The following is a 22,176-nucleotide window of genomic DNA, read 5'->3' as shown; positions in this document are numbered from 1 at the left end:
TGTTGTCCTCGGTGCTCGGTCCTTGGAGTATTCAGACAGTGAACGTGTTTCCTTTTTTGTCATCGTTGTAAAATGTTTGTAAGGAATGTGAGGAGTGATTTCATGTATCTTTTAGTTATACATTAAGTTTAGTTTTTTTTTTGTCTGATAGTAATGCTTTTAGTTCTTCCTACATAAAATTGAAATAGGATATTTACAGTTAAGTTTACCTGATTAAGATAAAGTCAGAAATTTGATTCCCTAGTGTCTACTGACAAAAAACAACAGAGCACATAAGCTGGTTACCTACCAAAAAATGTATCTCTTTGTGGGGGCAAAAATTAAAAGCTTGTTGAAGTTTAAATCACTTTTATTGCCGCTTGGTCATAAATGAAAAAGTCGAAAAAGATTTATCATTGAGAGCTGTTATAATCGTAGTCTGAGCCGAAGACAGTGGACGCTTGTAATAACGTTTTTTGAATGTGATTGTAAAAACCGCCAAAGTGTTTCTGAAATGCTGATTTTATTACTATTTTATTAATAATAATAGGCATTTACAGGTGACTCCCAAAGACTATCTGTGAGAATGAATATTTCCTGTTCTTCTGCTTGCCTTAGACTGCTTGAAGCTTCGTAGGCGCTAAATGATAAATATCTAAGTCTAAAGTTTGATTTATGGTATATTCATCAGGTCCTGGCCATTATCTTCATTTTAACTTTCTTCAATTACCAGTTTGTTTGACACATTAGACAACATCATAAATTTCTTCCCAAGAATGTCCTCAAAGAAAAACAAAAACCCTTTTAGACGATTAGCTTGTCCACAGAGAACTATTAAAAATCAAAATGTCTAAGCAGAAGCATCAAACCTGAACTTTTCTGACATGCTGACATTTAACATGTATCTAGTTGTTGCGTATACATAATGTATGATGTGTCTATTTCATTCTATACATATATGCACATATTTCAGCCAACAATCCAGCCAGCTACATGACAAAGAGCAAAGAAAAAATGGAAAAATAAAAATAAAAAAAATAAATAAATAAACACAGTCGTGTCGTCGTAACTCTATTTATATATATCCATTTTCTTTTCTTGTTAAACTTTTTTTTTTTTCATTTTCTTTTAAAAAATTATCTTTTACTAGTGGGCTTTCGAAATGTGTGTTCATCGCCTGTCAATGGCTTTCGAATACGCCTTTGTTTTCATAAATTATATTTTCTATTGTAATTTTTTTTTTTATTTCAAGTTGCTCCAAGTACCAAGTATCATAATCACATCTCAACATGCACTTTACCGGGTTGTAGCTTCTGTAAAGCTTTTCAATCCTTTCAATGAAAACAATTAAATTGTTAAATTCTATTCTTTTCGACAATGAATGCTGTAGCGGATGGAAAAAAGCTAATTAATTCAAAAATATTTTAAATAAACAAATCAAAGTTAATACCTAATAATTTTTCAATTGGATTTGAATGAGAACTGTTAAATACATTGGAAAGACAATGCCTATCAACATTTTAGACGTGGATCACTTTGCAATAAGTGCCATAGTGACCGGGGCTATGCAAATCATTTTTTTTATGATCAACTCGGCTTTTCACATGGACAAACTTACGGACTTTGCCGGCGGAGTAAACTTTATAATAATAGCCCTCTTGACATTCTACTTGGGCCAAATCGACCGGCCTTCCAAGGTGAGTACTGAGTATGCCTTCATTATTCGTCACCCGCAAAAATACACATCCGTTGCAGTGGTGGTTTTATTATTAACACTTGTATAGAGCTTGTATAGGTTTAAAAGAGTGCACCAAGCACCTAACGATAGTTCATTGTTATCGAAAATCAATGAACCTCTAAACTGCTATATAGTTAGTTGTTAGCGGTAGGCTCTCCTGACCGTGACCATGAAAGGCAATTTTTTTATAATGTTTTTTTTTTTTGTTTCTTTTTGATTTCAAATTCAAGGGAATTACTCTATTAAGCTGGCCAAATGCCACTTGAGAATTTCAAGGTTGTCTACCTCTTTTTCTATATGCTCAAACATTTTAACTATTTCTTAAGGACTTGCTGTTTTTAAGAGTGTACTTTATTTTGAGTGGCGAGGAGCACTTATTCATACATTGATGTATCTACTTCTTCAGTTTAACTATGATGGGGATCCGTACTAAAGGAACAATTTTAGTTCTTTGTAATGATTTTTTTCTTTAAAAAAAAAATCCAGACCGCACATGGATTTTTTTGCTTCGCATGCAAACAGATAATCTTCATCAACATCATCTAAGTTGAACAGAAACATCAATTTTTTTTTTCTTTCTTCTATTTTGTTCAAGTTTATTAGTTTTTAAGAGAAATTATTTTCAATTCCATACGAGATTAAAAATAAACAAGAAAATAATATTATATCGGAAAATGTTTAAAATAAAACCAAAAACCTCACGATTATTACATTTGGATGTGTATATAAAAAGTGTTTTTTTTTTTGTTTTGTAAAAATTTTGAATTTTTATTTAAATAAATTTTTTGTTTTTGTTTTGCAACCCTGAAAGTTGGCCAGACATATTGACGGAGTGTTTATTATATGATGTTATTTTCTTTTTTTCTTTGAATTGTTTGTAATTTCAGTCATATGACAGCCGCCAGCTGATGATAACAATTTTCGTTTGTCTCTGGGGGGCGAGACTATCTGGATATCTATTATATAGAATTGTAAAAATAGGTCGTGACAAACAGTTTGAAGATACGAGAAGGAATATTATACGATATGCGATATTTTGGACTTTTCAGGTAAGAAGCTGTTTTGTTTGAAGTACAAAATAAAATATTTGTTTCGATAATTTGGTTGAGGTGTTAAAGAGAAACGAATCGAGAAAAAGTAATAAAAAAGACCCCATGTTGGGCGCCATATATAGAAAGTAATGATATTTTTTATGCGTTTTGATTTTAAAACAGATTTTTTTTTGCCTTGCTAGTTTTTAATTTACTGTGGCCAGAAATGTATGAATATGCACATTAGGGTGTCGCGTCATTTTATGAAGATATTTGTTTTTGTTTCGAAAAATGTATCATAGAGTGTTTATGTTTACAAATAACTTCTAAAGCCTGAACTATGTACATCAAAACACAAAGTCAAAAAAGTACAAAAAAGTAAACACGATGTTTTTTCTTCTTCCCCCTAGTAGCTTGTTTGTATATCCCTCTTTCATTTTAAAAAAGCTTGAACAAGACCAAGCTTTAAATTTTCACAAAATTTTAAAAAACAAGTACACTCAAACAATATTTTATATAATTTCCGTAAGGTAGCTCTTCGATCACATAGTTCCTGTCATTTTGCGAAAAAAAAGCTCTTTTGACAAACAATTGAAATTTCAAATAAAGTCGATTCCCTATAAGTCGTACTTCCTTAAGATCAAATTTTCCTCTAATAAAATTTTTTTACCGTTTTTATTGAAACCGCCTGCAGCAAAAAGATTAAATAGATTCCTGTTAGGCGAATTTCCCTCTAACTCAAACCAATTTTCGTGTCCTGTGACAATTCGACTTAGATGGAGTTGACTGTAATTTGTTTATTTTTTCAATTTTTTTTTTATTTGAAATTTCAAAACTTCAAAAACAAAAGAGCTTTTTTAGTTAATTTTTTTCCAAAAGGTAGGTCAGGTAAATATACATACATGTGATTTTTATATTTTGAACTTTGTTTACTTTTTCGTACTTTTTGGACTTTGTGTTTTGATGTAGTTCAAGCTTAAATATAATCTTCCTTTTTCGATTTGTGCTTAAATAGGGTATTTTTCTAAACGGTGATAGAGGCCCAAAATGTATTTCGAAATTAAAAAGTAAGTAAGTAGAATTTTCTAGGCAAGACGTAAATTTTAGAACCTCTTGCAATGAAATAGACTTGTAAATGGAGTTTATTTTCAGAGATAACACTTCAAAGCTAAAATTGTGGTACCCCTTTTGAATAGAAAAGCTCGGAAATAAGCTCTATTTACGAGTCTATTTTATCAAAAGAGTTAGTTACGTTATGTTTTGACGAGAAAACTCTGAGAAAATATACTTACTTTTTAACTTGGAGATAACTTAATACATCCTCAGAATTTTCTCGTCAATAAGAAATTTTTGAGACCTTTTACTTAAATTTATTTTCATATGAATGCCATACATGTGACAATCCATGAACGAGCAAGGCCTAGTGAATAACAATTCTCAACCATTCAAGTGTGCGTGGTAGTTTATTTGCAAACTTACAACTAACCGAACGGCTAAGCGGAGATGTACTTTTTCATAACAAGGTTACTCTTATGTGGCTTTGTCAGCTTTTTTCGTAAAATCCGAAATGGAACGAAAAAGATAAACAACTTCCATTTCTCGCGCTGTTTTGCTGTTCTACTACAGATTCGTCTTTCAGGCTGGTTCTTCCTATAGATTGGTCTAACTAGCCAGACACATTTAGCCTTTCGATTGGGTTTTTTTGAAGGTATTTTTCTTGATGTAACTGAATTACCCCAAGAGGATCGTTTGCACTTTTCTTAATATACTCACCTAAAACGACGTCCATTACTTTAGCGGGTGCTTTGTGGCGGAGTAAAACAAAACTTATCTCAATAATCAAAAAAAATAATTATTTTCTTATTTTCGTCTTAGGGCCAATTTAAATTAAGTTAAACAACAATTTATGAACACTCCCCATTGTTTTTCATCATTTCAGATTGTGTCTCTTATCACAGCATTATTTAAACGGAAAATTCAATAACTCAAAAACTATGCAAGCTATTTCTATTCAAATAAGTTCTTCAATTTGAGTACTCGAAAATTTCGATTTGTAATTTTTGATCACTCATCAAAAAATCGCACAATAAGAATAACACTATTATTATAAAGCACAACCTAATGTTATTGAACAACATTATGTAATCGAATGACAGTTTGCTTTATTTTATGTGAAATACATTCCCCTCTTTTGCAAACCAATTTATAATGCAAGTGAAAAAGTATACTTGCACAAGCTAAACCAAATACTTTTCATTCTATCCTGATAAAAATACATCATCATCATAAAAATTCAATATGCTTAAGCTATCTCAAATTTCACAGAACCACGCAAAATCTTTGAACAGTTAAAAGCTTTCTTAGCAGAAAATAACCATCAAATGATTGATGACCACAGGGACATTATTATAGAATTACCAGATTGCAAATCTCTGGTGTATTAGAGGAGGGAGTTTATGAGTTTATTATTACAATGCTAACGTTTTTGTGCCACGATAAAAAAATTAACACGTGCTGCAATTTTACCGACGCACTGTGGGCTAGAAAGCTATTTTAGCTGGAATTAATTAAAAATGTCAACTTCTTCCAAAATTGATAATTTTGGTCTCATTCGATAGATAAATGAACTAGATATAATTTCTCATTCAAAGTTGAGGTCAAAACATTCATTGGCTACATAAAAAAACACAATCGAAAGCAGTTTTTCGAAAAAAAACAAAAAAGGCCTCTTTTTCCTCTATCCAGATATTCGTTTACTGAGTTTGTTTTAACGGATTGATTGTGAAAATTTTGCTAGTTTATCAACGAGTGATGTGTCCAAATATAGTATTTGCTAGTAAATTGTTATTATATTGAACTTTTGTGTATACATTTTAAAGTAAAGTATGTTACTAGCACCGATTTTATATAAAACGAATGTTCCTAAGCTTTAAAAAAAAGGCACGCGTAGGCACACTCTAGAAATAATTTTAAAAAGTAGCTAGCCTATATGGCTTTATGTTTTATATAAAACTATGTCCTACAAGAGCAAACTTTTTTCGCTGTAACTCCGAAAGTATAGGGAGCAAAATATTCAGAAAAACCACTAACGATTAAAACAAAACGAGTTGAATGTTTTCATATAACGGTTTTTTTATTTGCATTAACATTTTGTATTCCATATTAAGTAAAAACAACTTTTGTTCGCTTCAATGATACCATTTTCGAATTTGATGCGTTCAAACTTTAAAGACTCCATTTTTTTGTTTTTTAGACCAATAATATGTGTTTTAAATTTGAAAACCTCATTTTATATAATAATTCGCCTATTTTTGTTGTTTTTCTTATCATTAGTGTCTGTTGTGCCATAAAATTATCATTATTATATCATTCGACATCATTTTAATGCCTTTAATTGCGATTTTAGACTATTTTGAGAATTTCTATAATTAATTCCAGCTAAAATAGCGTTCTAGCCCACAGTGCGACGTCATATTTTTGTTTTGTTTAAATTGCTCACAGTTTTAAATTAATTGCAATTTTGACAATATACCTACAAACAATTAGATTTAATTCGATAAATCAAGACTTTCCTGCATTGAACTTTAACTAAAACTTTGGTTTCAACTATGAAATAATAGTTGATGATTAGGTTATGGATGTGAATAAGAATGATGGTCTGAGGCAATAAGGTATTTGAGTTCCTTGTCAGCTCGGTCAATGTATGACACAAGTTGAATAAACAAATCCATCACTTATTTACAAAAAAGTTACAAAGTGTTTCTTAGCAAAGATATTTCATACACTATTAATTATATTCGTGACAAAATAATTACACCTTAATATATTTCTGGTATGGTTTTTATTGGTAGCCATAATAAAAATATAATCAAAAGAAGGATAGCAGAACACATTCTATAGATATATTTTATGCTTCTGCCAAATCCCACAGATTTATTTCCACTCAAAATATGTATATATGGAGCTTATTTAATGTTAAGCCCATTTTCAGGAATATGGTATTCAGAAAGGATGAATGTGTTCATTTGCACATGATATAATTAAAATAATTGAGGATCTCGTTTTTTTTTTTTTGGTTTTTAATTTTGTCTTACATAAAAAGTTCTTTATTTATCTCTTGTTTTAATTTATTTTAAAATTAAACAACCATGAACTCTTTAAAAAGTCACATTATGCATAATAATTAACATATACTCATCAGTGTGTATGAACTAGTTGTAGTATTGTTAAGCCTATTTGTAACCTTTCTTCCATGCTTTAATCTCAAGAGAAATGTTTTTGTTTATGTACATATTTTTTTTAAGGGCTAGCAACAATTCAGTGACTTAAAAATAAATATATAGGTACAATTAGAAATTATATACTTACATAATGTTAAAATATTAGAGAATCGTGAACAAAAACATACTTTTGAAATGATAACGTCCTGTTTCCTGTAGTTATGTCATTTTGGGTAAAATCTAGTTCTTAAAGGTTAATCCATTCAAAAATTCAAACTATGTATGCAAATATTATCTATTTTCCTTTAAAATGGATCAAAATTAATCATAATTATATTCTCTTGGATCTACTTGCAGACTCAGCAGAAATCGTAAACTTAAAAAAAGTTAAGCAAAAAATGTGGTAAAATTCGGTTTTCCGATTTTTTTACACATTTTTGTTAGATTCACTTAGATCACTACATACACCAAACTTTATTGAAACCGTTTTAGCTATTTTCAAGGAAAATCCGATAATTCGAAAATGTTATTTGGGAAATATCCCTTCTAAAGGAGATATTAGAAAATAAAAAAGGTTAAGGGCTGTTAATAAATGATAATTGTATCTATATTTTTTTTTTTTTGGGTATTTTAGTCAGAATTCAATTTTTATTTGTAATGAAGGTACTTGTTGTGGGTATTTCGGAAAAGTAGTTAAATGATTTTATTACAGAAATATCCAGAGGACAAGTTCGTCATTTAAATTTTCATTAATTTTAGATCATTTAAGGTCTTTCAACAACATTTCCGTTCTATCCATCAACCCCGATGATTATGATATGTACTTACATACTAACTAACTTAGATCACCAGAACATTAACGTCCATGGTAAATTTTTATAGTCGGAGAGGAGACCGTCGAGTCACTTAGCTCATATGGTTAGATGTTAAAATTGGTGTCAAATTGAAAGATAATTTTATACTGAACGGAGAAAAAATCCACCTCAAATTAAGGGGATTTCTGCATGGTTTTTTGCCAAGATCCTAAAAATAAGAACATTTTCATGTTAAAGTAAGTGGATTTCCGGTTAATTTAAGACTACACCTGGTAAAAAAAAACATGTAGAAAAACGCTTAATTTTAGGTGATCTCTTTCTTTATGTGAAAATGAAAACATATTGTTGCCACTTTTAAAGTGGGAACATCTATGTGGCAACCCTATTTTAAAGAAAAAACTGTCACATAACTAATTCTGTAATTATGTTGCAAGTTAAAAATTTCTGACAAGTAGGTAATCGGGAACCCTACGCAAAAGCTATAAAACACTAAAAATACTTATTTTTCAGCCAAATTATAAATATTTGTAAAGCTTAAACATACAACGGATTTTAGACGAGACTCTTCTATCTAAAAAATGTCAGGTGCCAACTCAAAAATACGAACAAGTACCTAGCTAAAACTATTAAAATAACTTATTTTCTAGCCGAAATGTATTTTAATAGAGGTAAGGCTAAAACATACATCAGCCATGAACTCTATCAGATAGTGGTTTTTTTTGGCATTTACGTAAGATTTTCGAGAACTTGTTCGTATTTAACAGTTGGCAGCTGACATTTTTAAAATATAAGAAGGTCCAACATCTGTAAAATCTCAACAGCCAGAAGGTAAAGTAGAGGGCTTCGAATACTTTGGGATTATTATGTAAACCAATATAGTATATGCAGAAGAAAACACTATAAATTTCATGAAAGAATCATGTGCACACACTCAGAAAATCGTCACAGATTTATGTACTCACTCTGCTTCTACAGCAAAAGCCTCACAGGATAAGACCTAATTGCATAAACGAAGAAGAGTTAATTACCTAGTCACATAAACTTTCCCTTGGTATCGGAGAATTTATATCACAGCAAGGCAAAAAGTTAACGTTCTACGATGGCGGTGGGTATATTATTCACATCTTTCTTGCAAAGTTTCGCATTAATCTTCGGCATTTCTCTTTGGTTTATTTTATTCGAATATGTGATGTGCCTCAAAAAAACATGCAATTTTCGTGATTACCATCAATAACATGCAATGCTTTTGGTTTTGAGAAATTCTGTATAAAAGTAAAACTTATATTATGAGTTCCTTAAAGGATTGGCATATATACATATGAGGAAGTCAAAAGAAAAGTATAAAAAAAAGTACCTACATAAATGTATAGGAAAGAAAAGTTTTACGTTTAAATAAAGAAGCGTAATTACACCTCATTCGCGTTCGTTGGGCGCCATTTAGGGGACTTCCTTGGTGTGTTATAAACGTAATTAAATTTCAAACGAATGCAGATTATACTAGTCAGCAGGAGATAACAATAATTCGATATATCTACTTTGTATAGAAATAAACGAAATGGGGGTGATCCGCCCCCCCATCGATTGACTTTTGATTACCGCTCTTGTGCTATTAATGATACCGATAAAACTTTTTTTGCACCCTTGCTTGCATATAGTCTTCATTGATTTGTTTTGAGTTCTATTTTTGTCACAAGTAACTCACTAATTTACTTATAATATACAATAATAATTTTCCTTTCATTGTGACATGATATAGAATCAAGGTCTTTCAAGTCTATAATGTTTTACGTGCGGTCAACAAAAATGGTATATTAGTATACATGACAATAGTTCATGGAAGTCTCTTTTTATTATGTTTGGAGATGTTGATAACGATCCGAAGTTCCCGGATTTTCCATACAACCGTATAGTGTCTCTCTATATTTTCGAGTACTGATGCACGTAATAGTGCATGTCCAAAGTTTGACGAGATGACATCAGGCACGCAGCCCATCTGCTAGGACTGAAGACCTGGTGATTGATGTCAACGGATGTAGTTTTACTCAGATTTTATGATTCACAACTTTTAGAATAATTTACATTAAAAAAACGAGTTTTTTTTAACTACTTAAAAAAAGTCGTCAAAGAGCGTAGTCCCCTAACATTACCCAATTTTCTTGAAATTTGATACCTATCTTTAAGAAGACTCAGAGTATGATTTAAAACTTGAAAACATTAACAAAAAATAATTTGCCAATGTATACAAAATTATTTGGATTCATAATCGGGTGTAGAATTGTTTTTATCGACGATTAGTGTTTAAATAAAAAAATATTACGCATACACCACAGTGACCCAATGTAATACTAGCTTGTACATATTATACTGCCCATAATCTCGTATATTTTTGATTTTTTTCTTTTTTTCTAACAAAAGAGTACTTTTTTGTCAATATTGCTCAAATTAAGGAACTATTACAAATCTAAATTTCTTTTTGTTTTTTTCTTAAATTTAGAGTCGATTTTTCAATCTTCTAATAAACAGTCAGTTAACTGTTCGACGAATAAAGTTATTAGGCTCATAAACAATCAGATAAAAACATTGAAGTTTTCAATCAAGAATAATTTATTCTACAGAATAACAAAAAAAATTGTCAAATTCAAAAATATTTAAAATTAAACGTCATTTTTATTCTTATTACTGTATTTTTTTCAAAATTCTTTCAAAACAGCTGTCAGAACTGAGTTGTCAAAACTGACACAATATTTTTTTTGAGATTATTCCTTAGAATAATTTTTATTCGTCTCTGAAAGAAGCAGATAGTTTTATTCTTAGGAATAAGCTATATCTGCCTGTTGAAAAATTTATTTTTTCTCTATCCTTAGGAATACATAAGTACTAACTGACTGTTTTAACTGACTATTGAAAAATTGGCCCTTAAAATAATAATAATAATAATTGACTCCAGAAAAGTCGGCTACTTTTTTTAATTTTTGGGTGTAAACTAAAGAAACTAGTCACTTTATGTACACTAGCACAAAAACTAAGCACTGAAGATCTAGGGCTTGAAGATTCAAAATAAAATGAGTTGCGAACAACTTATATTTAAAATCAACTAGCTAACATTCAATATTCGTTCAAATTATACCAGCAACGTTTAAAACACGTAAATGAATAGGGACTCGAAAACAAATTGAAATGTCTGATATAATTATTCAAAAATACATGTATCTATGTATACATGATTGCGACATTATTAATCCTCTGTCTACAGGGAAAAATCTCTAGCACTTGTAGAGCATTGATGGTGGAGTGATCTATTGTGTATAGGAATTAATTCTATGTGTTTTTAAAGAAATTTTCTCAAAAAAGTTTAGTTATTTTGATTATAATAAATTATATTTATTTAATTGTGAATTAAATTCCTCAGAAAATTTTACGATTTTAATATTGTAAAAAAAAAAAAAATATTGAGACCGAAAAACTATAACGACATGAATAAATATAAACCAAATTCGCACCGTGGTTTTATCACGTCACATAAAAGAAAAAGAGGTGTGCCTGCAGAAGGTTTAGAATTGATTAGCTTAATCCTAAATTTAAGTAGGAAGTTTTCTTGTCGTTTAAGAAAAATTGACACTGCTAATTGAAGTGTACATATACAATACATATTAAACACATTTTTAAAATCCTTTACCTATGAACATCAAATTTTGTATACTTTGCACGTGTTATTCATGAGTTATTTTTTTGGTGTTATTTATGGAACTAAAGGTTATTATGCTCAGTTAAGTTATTTTTGTCTCTTCTTTTATAGACGTTGTCCTTGCAGCTGTATCTGCTTTCATTTGCCATTTTAATTTTAAAAATCAAAATAGAATTGTAAAAGATACAGCCTTCTTTAAAAATTATTATCAAAATGAGTTACTGTGGTGTATACGTAACCTTTTTTTTTACATTGGATATATTAAATTTGGTTGATATTAAAGTCACTTTTTATAAAGATTTTATGTCATTCTTCATGGTGTTATTACCTTTTCGATATCTTATAATATTATGTGATACATTAGATCGAAGAGCAGTAGTTAAATTTAATTCATTGTCCAAAATGCTTTACAATGCATAATCACAGACAAAATCATTACTTAAACATCAAAATAATTGATCCCACGTTGAATACAAAAATAAATACATAAAACCACGAAACGTGCCAAATTGCCGATTCTTACTTAGATACATGAATTTTTATAATAAATTGTCTTTGAAAAGACGCTGCAACAAGTTGAATTTGGCAAACTCTTTTCAGACCAATCTGTGGAACTTGTTTTTGTGATTGAATAAATTTGAAAAATAAAATGTAATATTCCTTGGAATTGGCATGTGAATGGGTGAATACATGAAACCTTTCAAGGAACATTTGTGGTTGAATAGATTTTAATCTTTTTTGGACACGATACAAATATTCATTGACATATAAGTAAATTTTGTATAGTGTATTTTCTACCATTTATCTATCAGTATTTCTAACAAAAACAACAACATGTGTTTTAACTATTTTTACAGGCAGTGTGGGTGTACGTTGTGTCACTTCCAGTTATAATAATAAATTCTCCACGTCACTCGCAGCCACATGCACCTAAAACTATGACAACATTAGATTCAGCTGGTTCAGGGATGTTTGTTGCTGGATTGTTGGCGGAAACATATGCTGACTTACAGAAATTCTCATTTCGACAGGATCCGGCAAATCAAGGAAAGTTCTGCAATGATGGTAAGGAAAATTAAATTTACTGTGTGCCTGATGGTGTTTGAAGGTTGTTTCATGTGTGTGTTTTATTTAGAAGCAAAATAAACTTAAGTTGGTTATAGTTATAGCGTACAACAACTTTTGATATGTGTATGCACTTTAAAAAGAAAAGTTAGTTTAAATTTAGAATAAACATTTATGTGCAGAAGTATACGTAAATTGAATATTTTATTTTCTTGTGAAACAAAATTAGAATGAGGTAAGATAGCAATTTCTTCCCAGTTTTGTCAAAGACCCAATTATAGATATGTAAAAACATATTTGTGGTGTTTAGGAAAAACATGCTAGGTAAATAAATTAAATGCAATATATTGTCACACGTCATTGCGCGAACATTATCAATTTTTTTTAAAGAAGTAAAAAACAAATCGTCAAGGAACGCACTCCCTAACCAATTTTCTTAAAATTTGGTAGGTATACAAAACTATTTAATCTATACATAGACTCAGAGTGTGATAAAAAAAACTTGAAAACATTAACAAAAATTAATAATCGACCGAAGAAATGTTTTTTAATCAACGATTAGATTGTTTAAGTTAAATAAAGTTACGCATACACCACAGTGACCCAATGCATTATAAGTTTTATTAAGGTATACACTATCTTTTTTAATTTATTTAAAAAGAAAGATAACAAAAACCATACAAAAAATATATTATTTTTTTTAATAAATAAAAAATAAGATTTTCTGAACTTGAAGCTCTGCATTTTAAAATTCCGTAAATTAAAAATTTTGTTTTCCAACAATATGAATTTAAAAATTGTGAGTTTAAAAGTTCTGTATTCCTAAATTCTGTAGATGGGACAATAGGTACATTTTTTTTACTTGCTCTATAGGGCAAGTATTGGTTTCGTGTCGAAAAAAAAATTTGAGGTTTTAATCAAAACCAACATTACGATGATGGAGAATTCCAAAAAAGTGGGTCTCGCAATTCCGTCCGTGCGTCTGTACGTCTGTGCGTCTGTGCGGTTATGCGTCCATCTGTACATATTTCCACAGCCTAAACGGGTGGACGGATTTTCTTCAAATTTGATACAGATGATTTTTATGGAATTCTGAAAGTTAGTTTTTTTTTTGTTTTTTTTATATCTCGTTTAGAACGTATACCTCCCATACAAAAAAATACGATATTGCGAATTTCTCGAAAACGGCTCTAACGATTTTGATTAAACTTTGTAAACGTAATATTTAAAGCAGTGGAAATAAAACTGCATTTTTATTTTTTCGCAAAAAAGTCAAACAACAAAAAAAAAATGTTCATGCCCTAAATGTCGGCTCTTCCCCAATATCAATTTTTTTTTTTAATTAATAGCCAGCTTTTAAAATCTACAAGTAGACTAACATAAAAGTGCTTTGAACTGTAAGAGCAAGTACATGCGACCTCAGTCGTGCATTTTATTTTTTTGGAAAATTTAACAGTTTTTTGTTATTCAAAATTCCACTTAAATAAGATGTTTTGGGATCCAAAATTATACACTTTATTCATAAAATAATTTTCTTGCTCCTTGGAAGAATTTTTTAAATCAATTTTAAGTTTAAAAGTTCACATCCGCTTCAAAAAAAAAAATTGCTGCAATTGTAGCTTTATTTTTTTGCGTAAATACCAATTTTCTACCTCAAACGCTTTTTAAAACATTCCAGTCTATACCTTAAGAAATTTAACTCAAAAGTAATCTTCTAAAATCTAAGGATATGAGTTATGAATTATGTATTTAGGTACAAGAAATCCATATTAAAATCTTATTGTTTAATTTCTAAAATTAAAAAATAAGTATCCAAACTTCCCTCCATGCAACGAGGTATTATTATGTATTTTCCAATACTCAACTTCAATTTTAAAGCTTGCTGGTAGGTACTTTTTTTCCTGTAGAAATTTTCATTGGATAAAAAACTTTCTAGTCTAACAAACAAAAAAGAACCAGAAGGAGAAAACTCATGAATGCAAACTATGTGATAAAAGTATGTGAATAAACCTGTAAACAGGAACACAACACTGCCAATATGAAATTCCAAAGACAAAGCCCCGCAGTGAACTGAATAAAATCCTTAAGCAAATAATGTTTCCACAGTCTCCAACCTCCAGCGTAGCGCCTAGCCTAGCATAGCCTAGCCAGGAAAACTTTTAATTATTAATTTCTCAACTGAAATGGGAGCTGCAATCTATAAACCAATGAACTCGTGTTTACTCATCTATTCTTAATGTGCTTTCCGAAACGACAAGTAAGGTAGAAACTTAAATATAAAAAAAAATTCAAGGAAGACAAAAACAAACACCACACTGTTGCTTTCGCTTTGCTAAAATACTGAATCGGATGCTATGATGCTGACGCTGGATGACGTCCAGTCAAAACACTCTATTTATAAAAAGTGAATTGAAATTTAATTATCTGTGAAATGGCCTGTGTGATTAAAGCTTATGGCCCTGTTGGCTGACACAAGGCGCACAGCATGCATTTATCGATTCGACGTTTGATTGAATTTTAATCTTATTATGCATCAAAACTGTCAAGCTATGATGGCAAATAAACACACGGTAGTCTGCTGTCGTGGTGGTCCTTTCTCGAAGAGGTGTTTTCAAATGTATTTCTACACCTTTACCTCTCAAATTTCTTAGCATATCCCATTCCATACATATAACGTCTTTTGTTTAGGACGATAATAACAACGATTATGATTGTGTTAGGAACACCTTTCATCTGTGTGTGTTTGTATGTGTGAGGAAATCTGTGCCAGAAAGTGCGCTTTGTATTCCTCAATCCTTTTCATATCGTTAAAAGGATGACATGCAAACAAGCTTGTCCCAGATGCAACCATTCAGAGCTCCCATTTTTTTAATCCTGCTCTCTGCTGAAAGCCTGCATTGCACTATATTTAAATTCACTTGTTAAAGGATTATTCACCATTGCACGTCTCTCTTTGGACCGCGTTTAGATTTGAAAAAAAGCTGCCAAAGAGTGAAAACGAATGCGCTTCCATTGATAAAACGACTTGACCCGCACCTGAGCGGTTGACATTCAGAGTTTGTTCGTGTATACATTTTTATGTACACACAATAGACTGAAGATATGTTGTGCTCATTAGAGCGGAATGCACGTGCAAATTATGAGAAAATATAAATATCAGCCTTTCTCTGTATTGTTGCCAACTATAGGAGTGTTTAATGCGCGATGCTCAAAGGTCTGTAAATGATACCAGTCGGGAGGGCCGGGGCTGTTGATTATGATGAACTTTTGGATAAACAAAATCAATAGCGGGATTTAAAATTTGAGTTGTTAAACCTAGCAGAATGTCTGGATGATAGCGAAACACTATTATAAGCATAAAGTAGAGGAACTTTTAAAGGATGGTGTATCCTTTTATCCTTGTATGCAAGCTGTTTTAAAGTGTCTAGGAAGAGGAACAGTATATAAATAATTGAATAACTCTTCTGGTTGGTTGCATATCAGGAACTTTTAGAACACAAGGAATGTGAATTTTGTTATAAAGTGGTGTATGTTTGATACTTTGTTTTAAATTGACTTCCGGAATCTAAGGAAGATTTTTTCTTCATTTCTTAACTATTCCGCGGAGTGGAAATGAAAGCCAATGAAATAATTTTATTATTTCATCGAAATATGATTTTCAGCACTACATTTCAGCATGGTATAAAAAGACAGGTATGATCATTAGAGCCGCCATCTTACAAAATAGGGTAGTAAGGTTTTGACGTTTGGCATTTGGCAAAGTCAGAAGCAACAACAATTTCCAAGACAAATTTGTTTACAACAACAATTTCAATGGGCTGGGCTGTCAAAACCTTAAGTAGCCATAAGTTTTGACAGTTCTCGATACTGAGTTTTTTCTAATGATCATACCTTCTCTTTTTATACCATGCTATTCACGTAGCTATTATTGAAAGGAGGAAAAATTTTCAAAGATTTTTTTTATTCGAAATAGCCCTGAATATGATGCACCAACTTGGAATTTTTGTGAACAGATTAATCTTCGTTTCATCGTTGGATGAGTATTTGACGAAATCTATCCAGCCGAAGTCTTCACATCTAGACTTTTGACTGGCTTTTGAAAAATCTTGCTTTCTTGAGCATTTTTTTTTTATATTTTGTCAAAGGAGTAGATAAAACAAATAACTATACAAAGTACTGAAAATAATTCTCTACCCTTTTTAAAGTGGACTGACTTTTGTCTGACAAAATACTATTTTTATAAAGGACCCGAAAGGAGAGTTAATTTTATAACTTAAAAAAAAAAAAAAACAAACCGTTGGATTTTTAAGCCTTCAGAGCCCTGAGGTTATTTTAAAAACTGTTTAATTTTTCAATCAGATTCTTAGTTCTATGCATTTGTGCGTAAAATCGTTTGATCGTGGAGCTCTCAATTTTTTTTTCTGCCTAGTGTTTTCAAGGATTTGGACTTTGTAGTTAAAATATAATTTAAAAATGTCATTTTGCCCTAACCTTGCGAGACAAACCTGGACTTTGAGCTTTGACCAACTATAAAATAGAATTTAATTAACTCACGGAACTCATTCGTATATTGAACATTTTTAGTTAAAATTACCTATCAGCCTCTTTTCCAAGATGGCGGCTGCTCCCGACGACGTCTTATCATCCCAACAAATTGACTTTTATAATAAGGACATACATATGTGTGGATCAGAATCAAAACCCATTATATTCACTTTTAAAAAAAAAAAAAAAATGACTTAGGTATGAGGTTTTGTTTCTATTATTCAAATACATACGTTGCGCCAAAGTTTGAGTATCTAATTACATTTTTTGGCGTAGAAATCAGACCACAAAGTTAGAGGTTTATTTCAAAACCCATTTTATCCACTTTAGTTTTTGTTTCAAACCCCATTATATCCAAAGAATTTTATTCGCATCAAAATCCATTATATCCATTCAAAATATTATTTCTAAAATAAATTTGAAATTCAAATGGATAAAATCCATGGGATGAGATTAGATGGGAATATCCGAAAATTTATACGGATTTTTGAAAAAAAATTCGGTTTTAGGTTTGAATTTATTTGTTCAAGAATGTAGGCGTAGTTAAAAAAAAGGAAATAAAGTTTTCTCGTTTTTAATTGATTTTTTTTTAATGCCATATTTTCTAATTTTGGTCTGAAATTCAGAGGTGATTTTCAAAATCCATTCTATCCATATTTGTTTTGGGTATAACTCTAAAACTAAAACCCTCGGATCACGATTTCTGGACTTAAACTGTAGGGAATCCTAATTGAATCAATCCTGCATTTAAAAAAGTACCTACTAAAAAATGTTTCGTTAACGAGATACAAGTTTTTCTCGATTTACTCGAAATCAAAAAAAGTGGATAAAATGGGTTTTGATTCTTATACACACATATGTAGGTATACCCGAACAAATTTCATGAAAAAAATTTTGTCCCGCTAAAAATGTTATTTGATTTATTAATTTTCCTGGGCTTTAAACTCATTTGAGTATTTTTTTTCGTTTTTCAAGAGAAATTTTGTGTTGGTCGTGGATTAAAAAAAAAAAAACTGTTATATTAGGCCATTGAAAACAGCTAATGAGTTCGTATTAAAAGTTCTTCTATGCAATATACCAAGTCTAATGGCTTTCGGTCCATCCATCCATCCGATCCGTATACCTATTTATAAAAATAGACATACACAAAATTGCACACAAGGCCATAAGGATGCAATTAAAATATTTAGTTTGTGATACTTAGGTTATATATTCAATCCCTCCAGGTCTGTTTAGTTTAAAAGCCTAAAACTAACCAATTATTACCTTTTTATCGAATTTTAAAATTTGGCTTTCAACTTAAAAAAATCAAAAATACAGAAAAAGTGCTAATTTTTAAAAAAGTACATTTTATTTCTGTCGTTTTTTAACAAAAAAAAAAATAAATAAAAATTGCATATTATCATAGGCTTTTAATTCTACTTTGACTTTTTAGGACATAGTTTGGACGTACTGGGTTCTTAAACTAAATGCCCCCTGATTCAGTAAAAAAAAATTCTCAATTTTTGAACATTTTTTTTCATTGATTTTAGGTTAGAATTTTAGTCAAAACTAGTTTTTAAAATTTTTAACCACCTAAACTTGATAGAAAATTTAATTTTTTTTTCTATGAAAAGTGTCTTTGTACCATTTGAAAGTTAGGCTTGGTTTTCGAGTTAAATCAAGAAAACTGAAAACCGACCATTGGTTTTCTCAGAAATGCAACAATGGATATATAATAGCATTTTTGACTGAACTATACTTATATGCCAATCAATCATATTCAGCAATAAAAACTTTTGAATGAATTTGTTATATTTTTGCTCCGGTCTATTAAATAGATCCTATTACACTAATCGAATTGGTCTGTTAATACATACATATATATATATAGTTTTGGTATTGAGTTTAACTAATGCAAAGATGTTTGCTGTTTTTTTCTAAAGTTTGCTTTAGTTTTTCGTAATTAGGACTGGAAAATAATTTCAAGCCTGTTCTTCGGATACTTGGTTTGGCAGTGAATGGGTGGTAACGTTTAAAGCATATTAGTTTTGTTATGCACAGAGAAAAATAGACCACATAAAATAGAACAAAAACAATAAGATTTCTCTATGGTTTTCATCTAAGAAGGAAACCTTAATAAAACAATCGGGTTTTTCTTATTGTTTTAAAATCTGCAAAAAAATAAAAAAAACGATGACCAGGCTGGGAATCGAACTGGAGACTTCATTAGTCGCCCACCTTACCACCTGAACCAACCTGCCATTAAAATATTGATCGCGATTTTTGTTCAAGTGCTAAGTTGTAAAAAAAATCAACTTTTCAGTCAAATTTTAATAAGATTTTCTCTATAAAAATAATAAGAAATCTCCTTAAAAAAACCTTATTAATCGTTGATTTTAATAAGATTTCCTTATGAAATGTATGGACGGTTAAACAATATGGCAATCTGTTAGTTTTTAGCGGGTCATATTTTTCTCTGTGTGCACCCATGTTTCAACTGTCAATCTCAAGTTAAACGTTACTGCACGTATTTTGAAAACTATATTGAAATTCAAATTGATGTCAAAAAGTCAAGTCGTAATACAATTTGTTTTTTTTTTTTTTGTTCATTTCAATGTTTTATTAGTTCCAACTTTCACGTACGTAATTGAGTTGTGTTTTTATTTTCCTTGCTTCAGATTTTGTGTCACTTTTTCTTATTCCAATCAACTATGTAGTTGAAATAAAGATACATACTTTTTGTATGTATCATTTTTTTCAACTATAAACAGTATTTGCAATAAAATTTTCTACAACTCCTTATTATCGAGTTTATCACATAGTTTTTGAGAGACCTATTAACTGCATAAGTTATAGGGTGGCAATAGTATTCCTTTCTGTTTATTTATACATTAGCACAACCGATCAAAATATATATTTTATTAGATAACTCGATAAAAGAAGGCGTCATTGTATGACTGGATCCTGGTACTTAGGTATAATTTAAACCTAGAGAGTAATTCATCATTCCAGTTTACTTTTTTCCTCTTTTTGTGCACGTTTACTCTGTATGAAATAAGAATTCTTTTTTTAAGAGAAGCATCAGGGTATTCAACGTATTCAAACAAATAAACAGACAGGTGAAAAATATTTTCAGCAGTCGTTTTACCTATAAAGTTATTTCGCTATAGTTTTCTCAATTTTAAACTAAATCATCGTCATTTATCATCGAAATAACTGAGATGATTCAACTACCTCAATGGTTGCCACATTTGAAAAAATACCTAAATAAATCATGGGGGACTTGTTATATACAACCAAATAATATTAAAATATGCCCTCATAATTTCAGTTTTACATTTAATAGCGGTATTTTTGTTTTGTTTAGTATGCTCCTATTATGTTTATTCAATTAATCTACAGTTAGAGTTACAAACATTAGGAAGAAAACTTAACTACACAGAGAAAAAAGACCGCATAAAAATAAGCAGATCCCATTTTAAATAAAGCGGAATTTCTGCACAGTTTTTTGCTAAGATGACTTCCGTCTTAAATTAAGCGGGAAAATTATCTTAATTTCTTGAATGCACAAATTTAAGTGAAATTCACTAAATTTAAGCGAGAGATCCTTATTTTTATGTGGAAACATTTAAAAAAAAATAGAGAACTAGCACCCACCGAAAATAAAAACCTAGAACAACTGTTGGGTCACTAGGTGAATGCCTTACTATCGTGCTATCTCACTGTAGGAAATAAATATGATAAACTGCAAGTAAAGCTAAAGTGTGACTATAATTTCAAAATTTGTGTCGGTTTTTATAGGTTAATATTCACCTTAAAATAAAATGCAGCTCACCTTAAATTTAAGAGAGTTTATGTAAAATCCACTTATTTTAAGCGGACAACCTATTGTTTTAAAGTGGGTTGGGCATCATAATATTTTAAGGTGCTTTTTTTCGTCTCGTATGAATGTTAAAATCGCAGAGTAACCCAAACTGGGAATCAATCTGCCTGAGGCCCAAATGCTTAAAATAAGTTCAAAATATTGAATTGCCTACTGGTCATTTCATCACAGTTGGCAATACTATTTCCCCATCCTTGCAGACACCGTCCCTACATACACACACATATATATTAATTTATATTCTATCTATTTTCCTTTATTTATTTTTTTCAAAGGACTATGGAGCATGTCAAGGCATCCAAACTACTTTGGAGAAGTAGTGATATGGTGGGGTATATTTGTGGTGTCTCTCAATGTTATACGTGGACCAGAATGGGTTGCTATAGCATCACCAATCTTCACAACTTTTATTATTCTCTTTCTATCAGGCATACCTTTGCGTGAACGTTCTGCAGACGAGAAATACAAAGAGTAAGAACGTTATACATTATTCACACACACATATTATTAATAATTTGCAGATCAATTTTGTAAAAGGGACTTCTCTAAATTATTTACAGCTTGATGGAATATCGAAAGTATAAGGCATCAACGTCTCCCCTCATACCAATCCCGCCGTCAGTTTATGTCGAAGTGCCAAGTGCGTTGAAATTCATTCTATGCTGTGAATTTCCACTCTATGACACAATGGATATACAAAAGGATCTCAGCCCTTATTCACTATCGATGGCACACTCGCATTCGCACATATAGCAATCAGTTACCCACAGTGGGAGTGGCCAACATGGCCAACTCACTGTGGGCCACCAGGTTCAGAATTCCAGCAGTGGCTTACATCAACAAAATCAACATCAGCACCATCATCATCACCATCATCATCATCATCATGGACATCATAGTCATCATCATCATCATGGCAGTCAAGATATTGAAAGTGGGTCTGCCACTGGATTAAGTGGAGCAGGAGGCACCGGTGGTGGTGGATCAGGCTCTCGAAACACATGCGTCAGAACCACGAGTAATCCTTATCAGAATGGTGGCAATTACATGAACACATACAGCTACGAGCATCGAGAAATAACAGACGATGAAGATGATGAAGACGATGATGGAATCATCTATATGCCCGGACCGTCAACGTCAAAACACATTTCACATCATCATGGTGAAAAGAATAAGATGATAACACCTGTCGAGGTGAAAGAAAGCAACAGTATTTGCTGTCCACCTGCT

General features: G+C 30.9%; 1 protein-coding gene across 6 annotated transcripts in view; it reads left to right on the top strand.

Moving 5' to 3' along the window:
• Positions 1–21,696, top strand: part of LOC129910007 (uncharacterized) — a 32,458-nt gene extending 10,762 nt beyond the window's left edge. For 5 of the 6 annotated variants that reach the window (XM_055987226.1, XM_055987224.1, XM_055987225.1 and 2 more), the window contains exons 2-6: positions 1,232–1,676; positions 2,605–2,766; positions 12,326–12,533; positions 21,219–21,414; positions 21,504–21,696. In XM_055987226.1, the coding sequence (XP_055843201.1) occupies positions 1,455–1,676; positions 2,605–2,766; positions 12,326–12,533; positions 21,219–21,414; positions 21,504–21,696 (981 nt within the window). In that variant the 5' untranslated portion in view covers positions 1,232–1,454. The remainder of the gene's footprint in view (positions 1–1,231; positions 1,677–2,604; positions 2,767–12,325; positions 12,534–21,218; positions 21,415–21,503) is intronic. The other variant, XM_055987227.1, reaches the window with a different exon arrangement.
• Positions 21,697–22,176: the final 480 nt, after the last annotated feature.

This window comes from Episyrphus balteatus, chromosome 2, assembly GCF_945859705.1.
Source record: "Episyrphus balteatus chromosome 2, idEpiBalt1.1, whole genome shotgun sequence".
Lineage (NCBI taxonomy): Eukaryota > Metazoa > Arthropoda > Insecta > Diptera > Syrphidae > Episyrphus > Episyrphus balteatus.
Note: the sequence above shows the minus strand (reverse complement) of the source record. Positions and strands in the feature narration are given on the sequence as shown.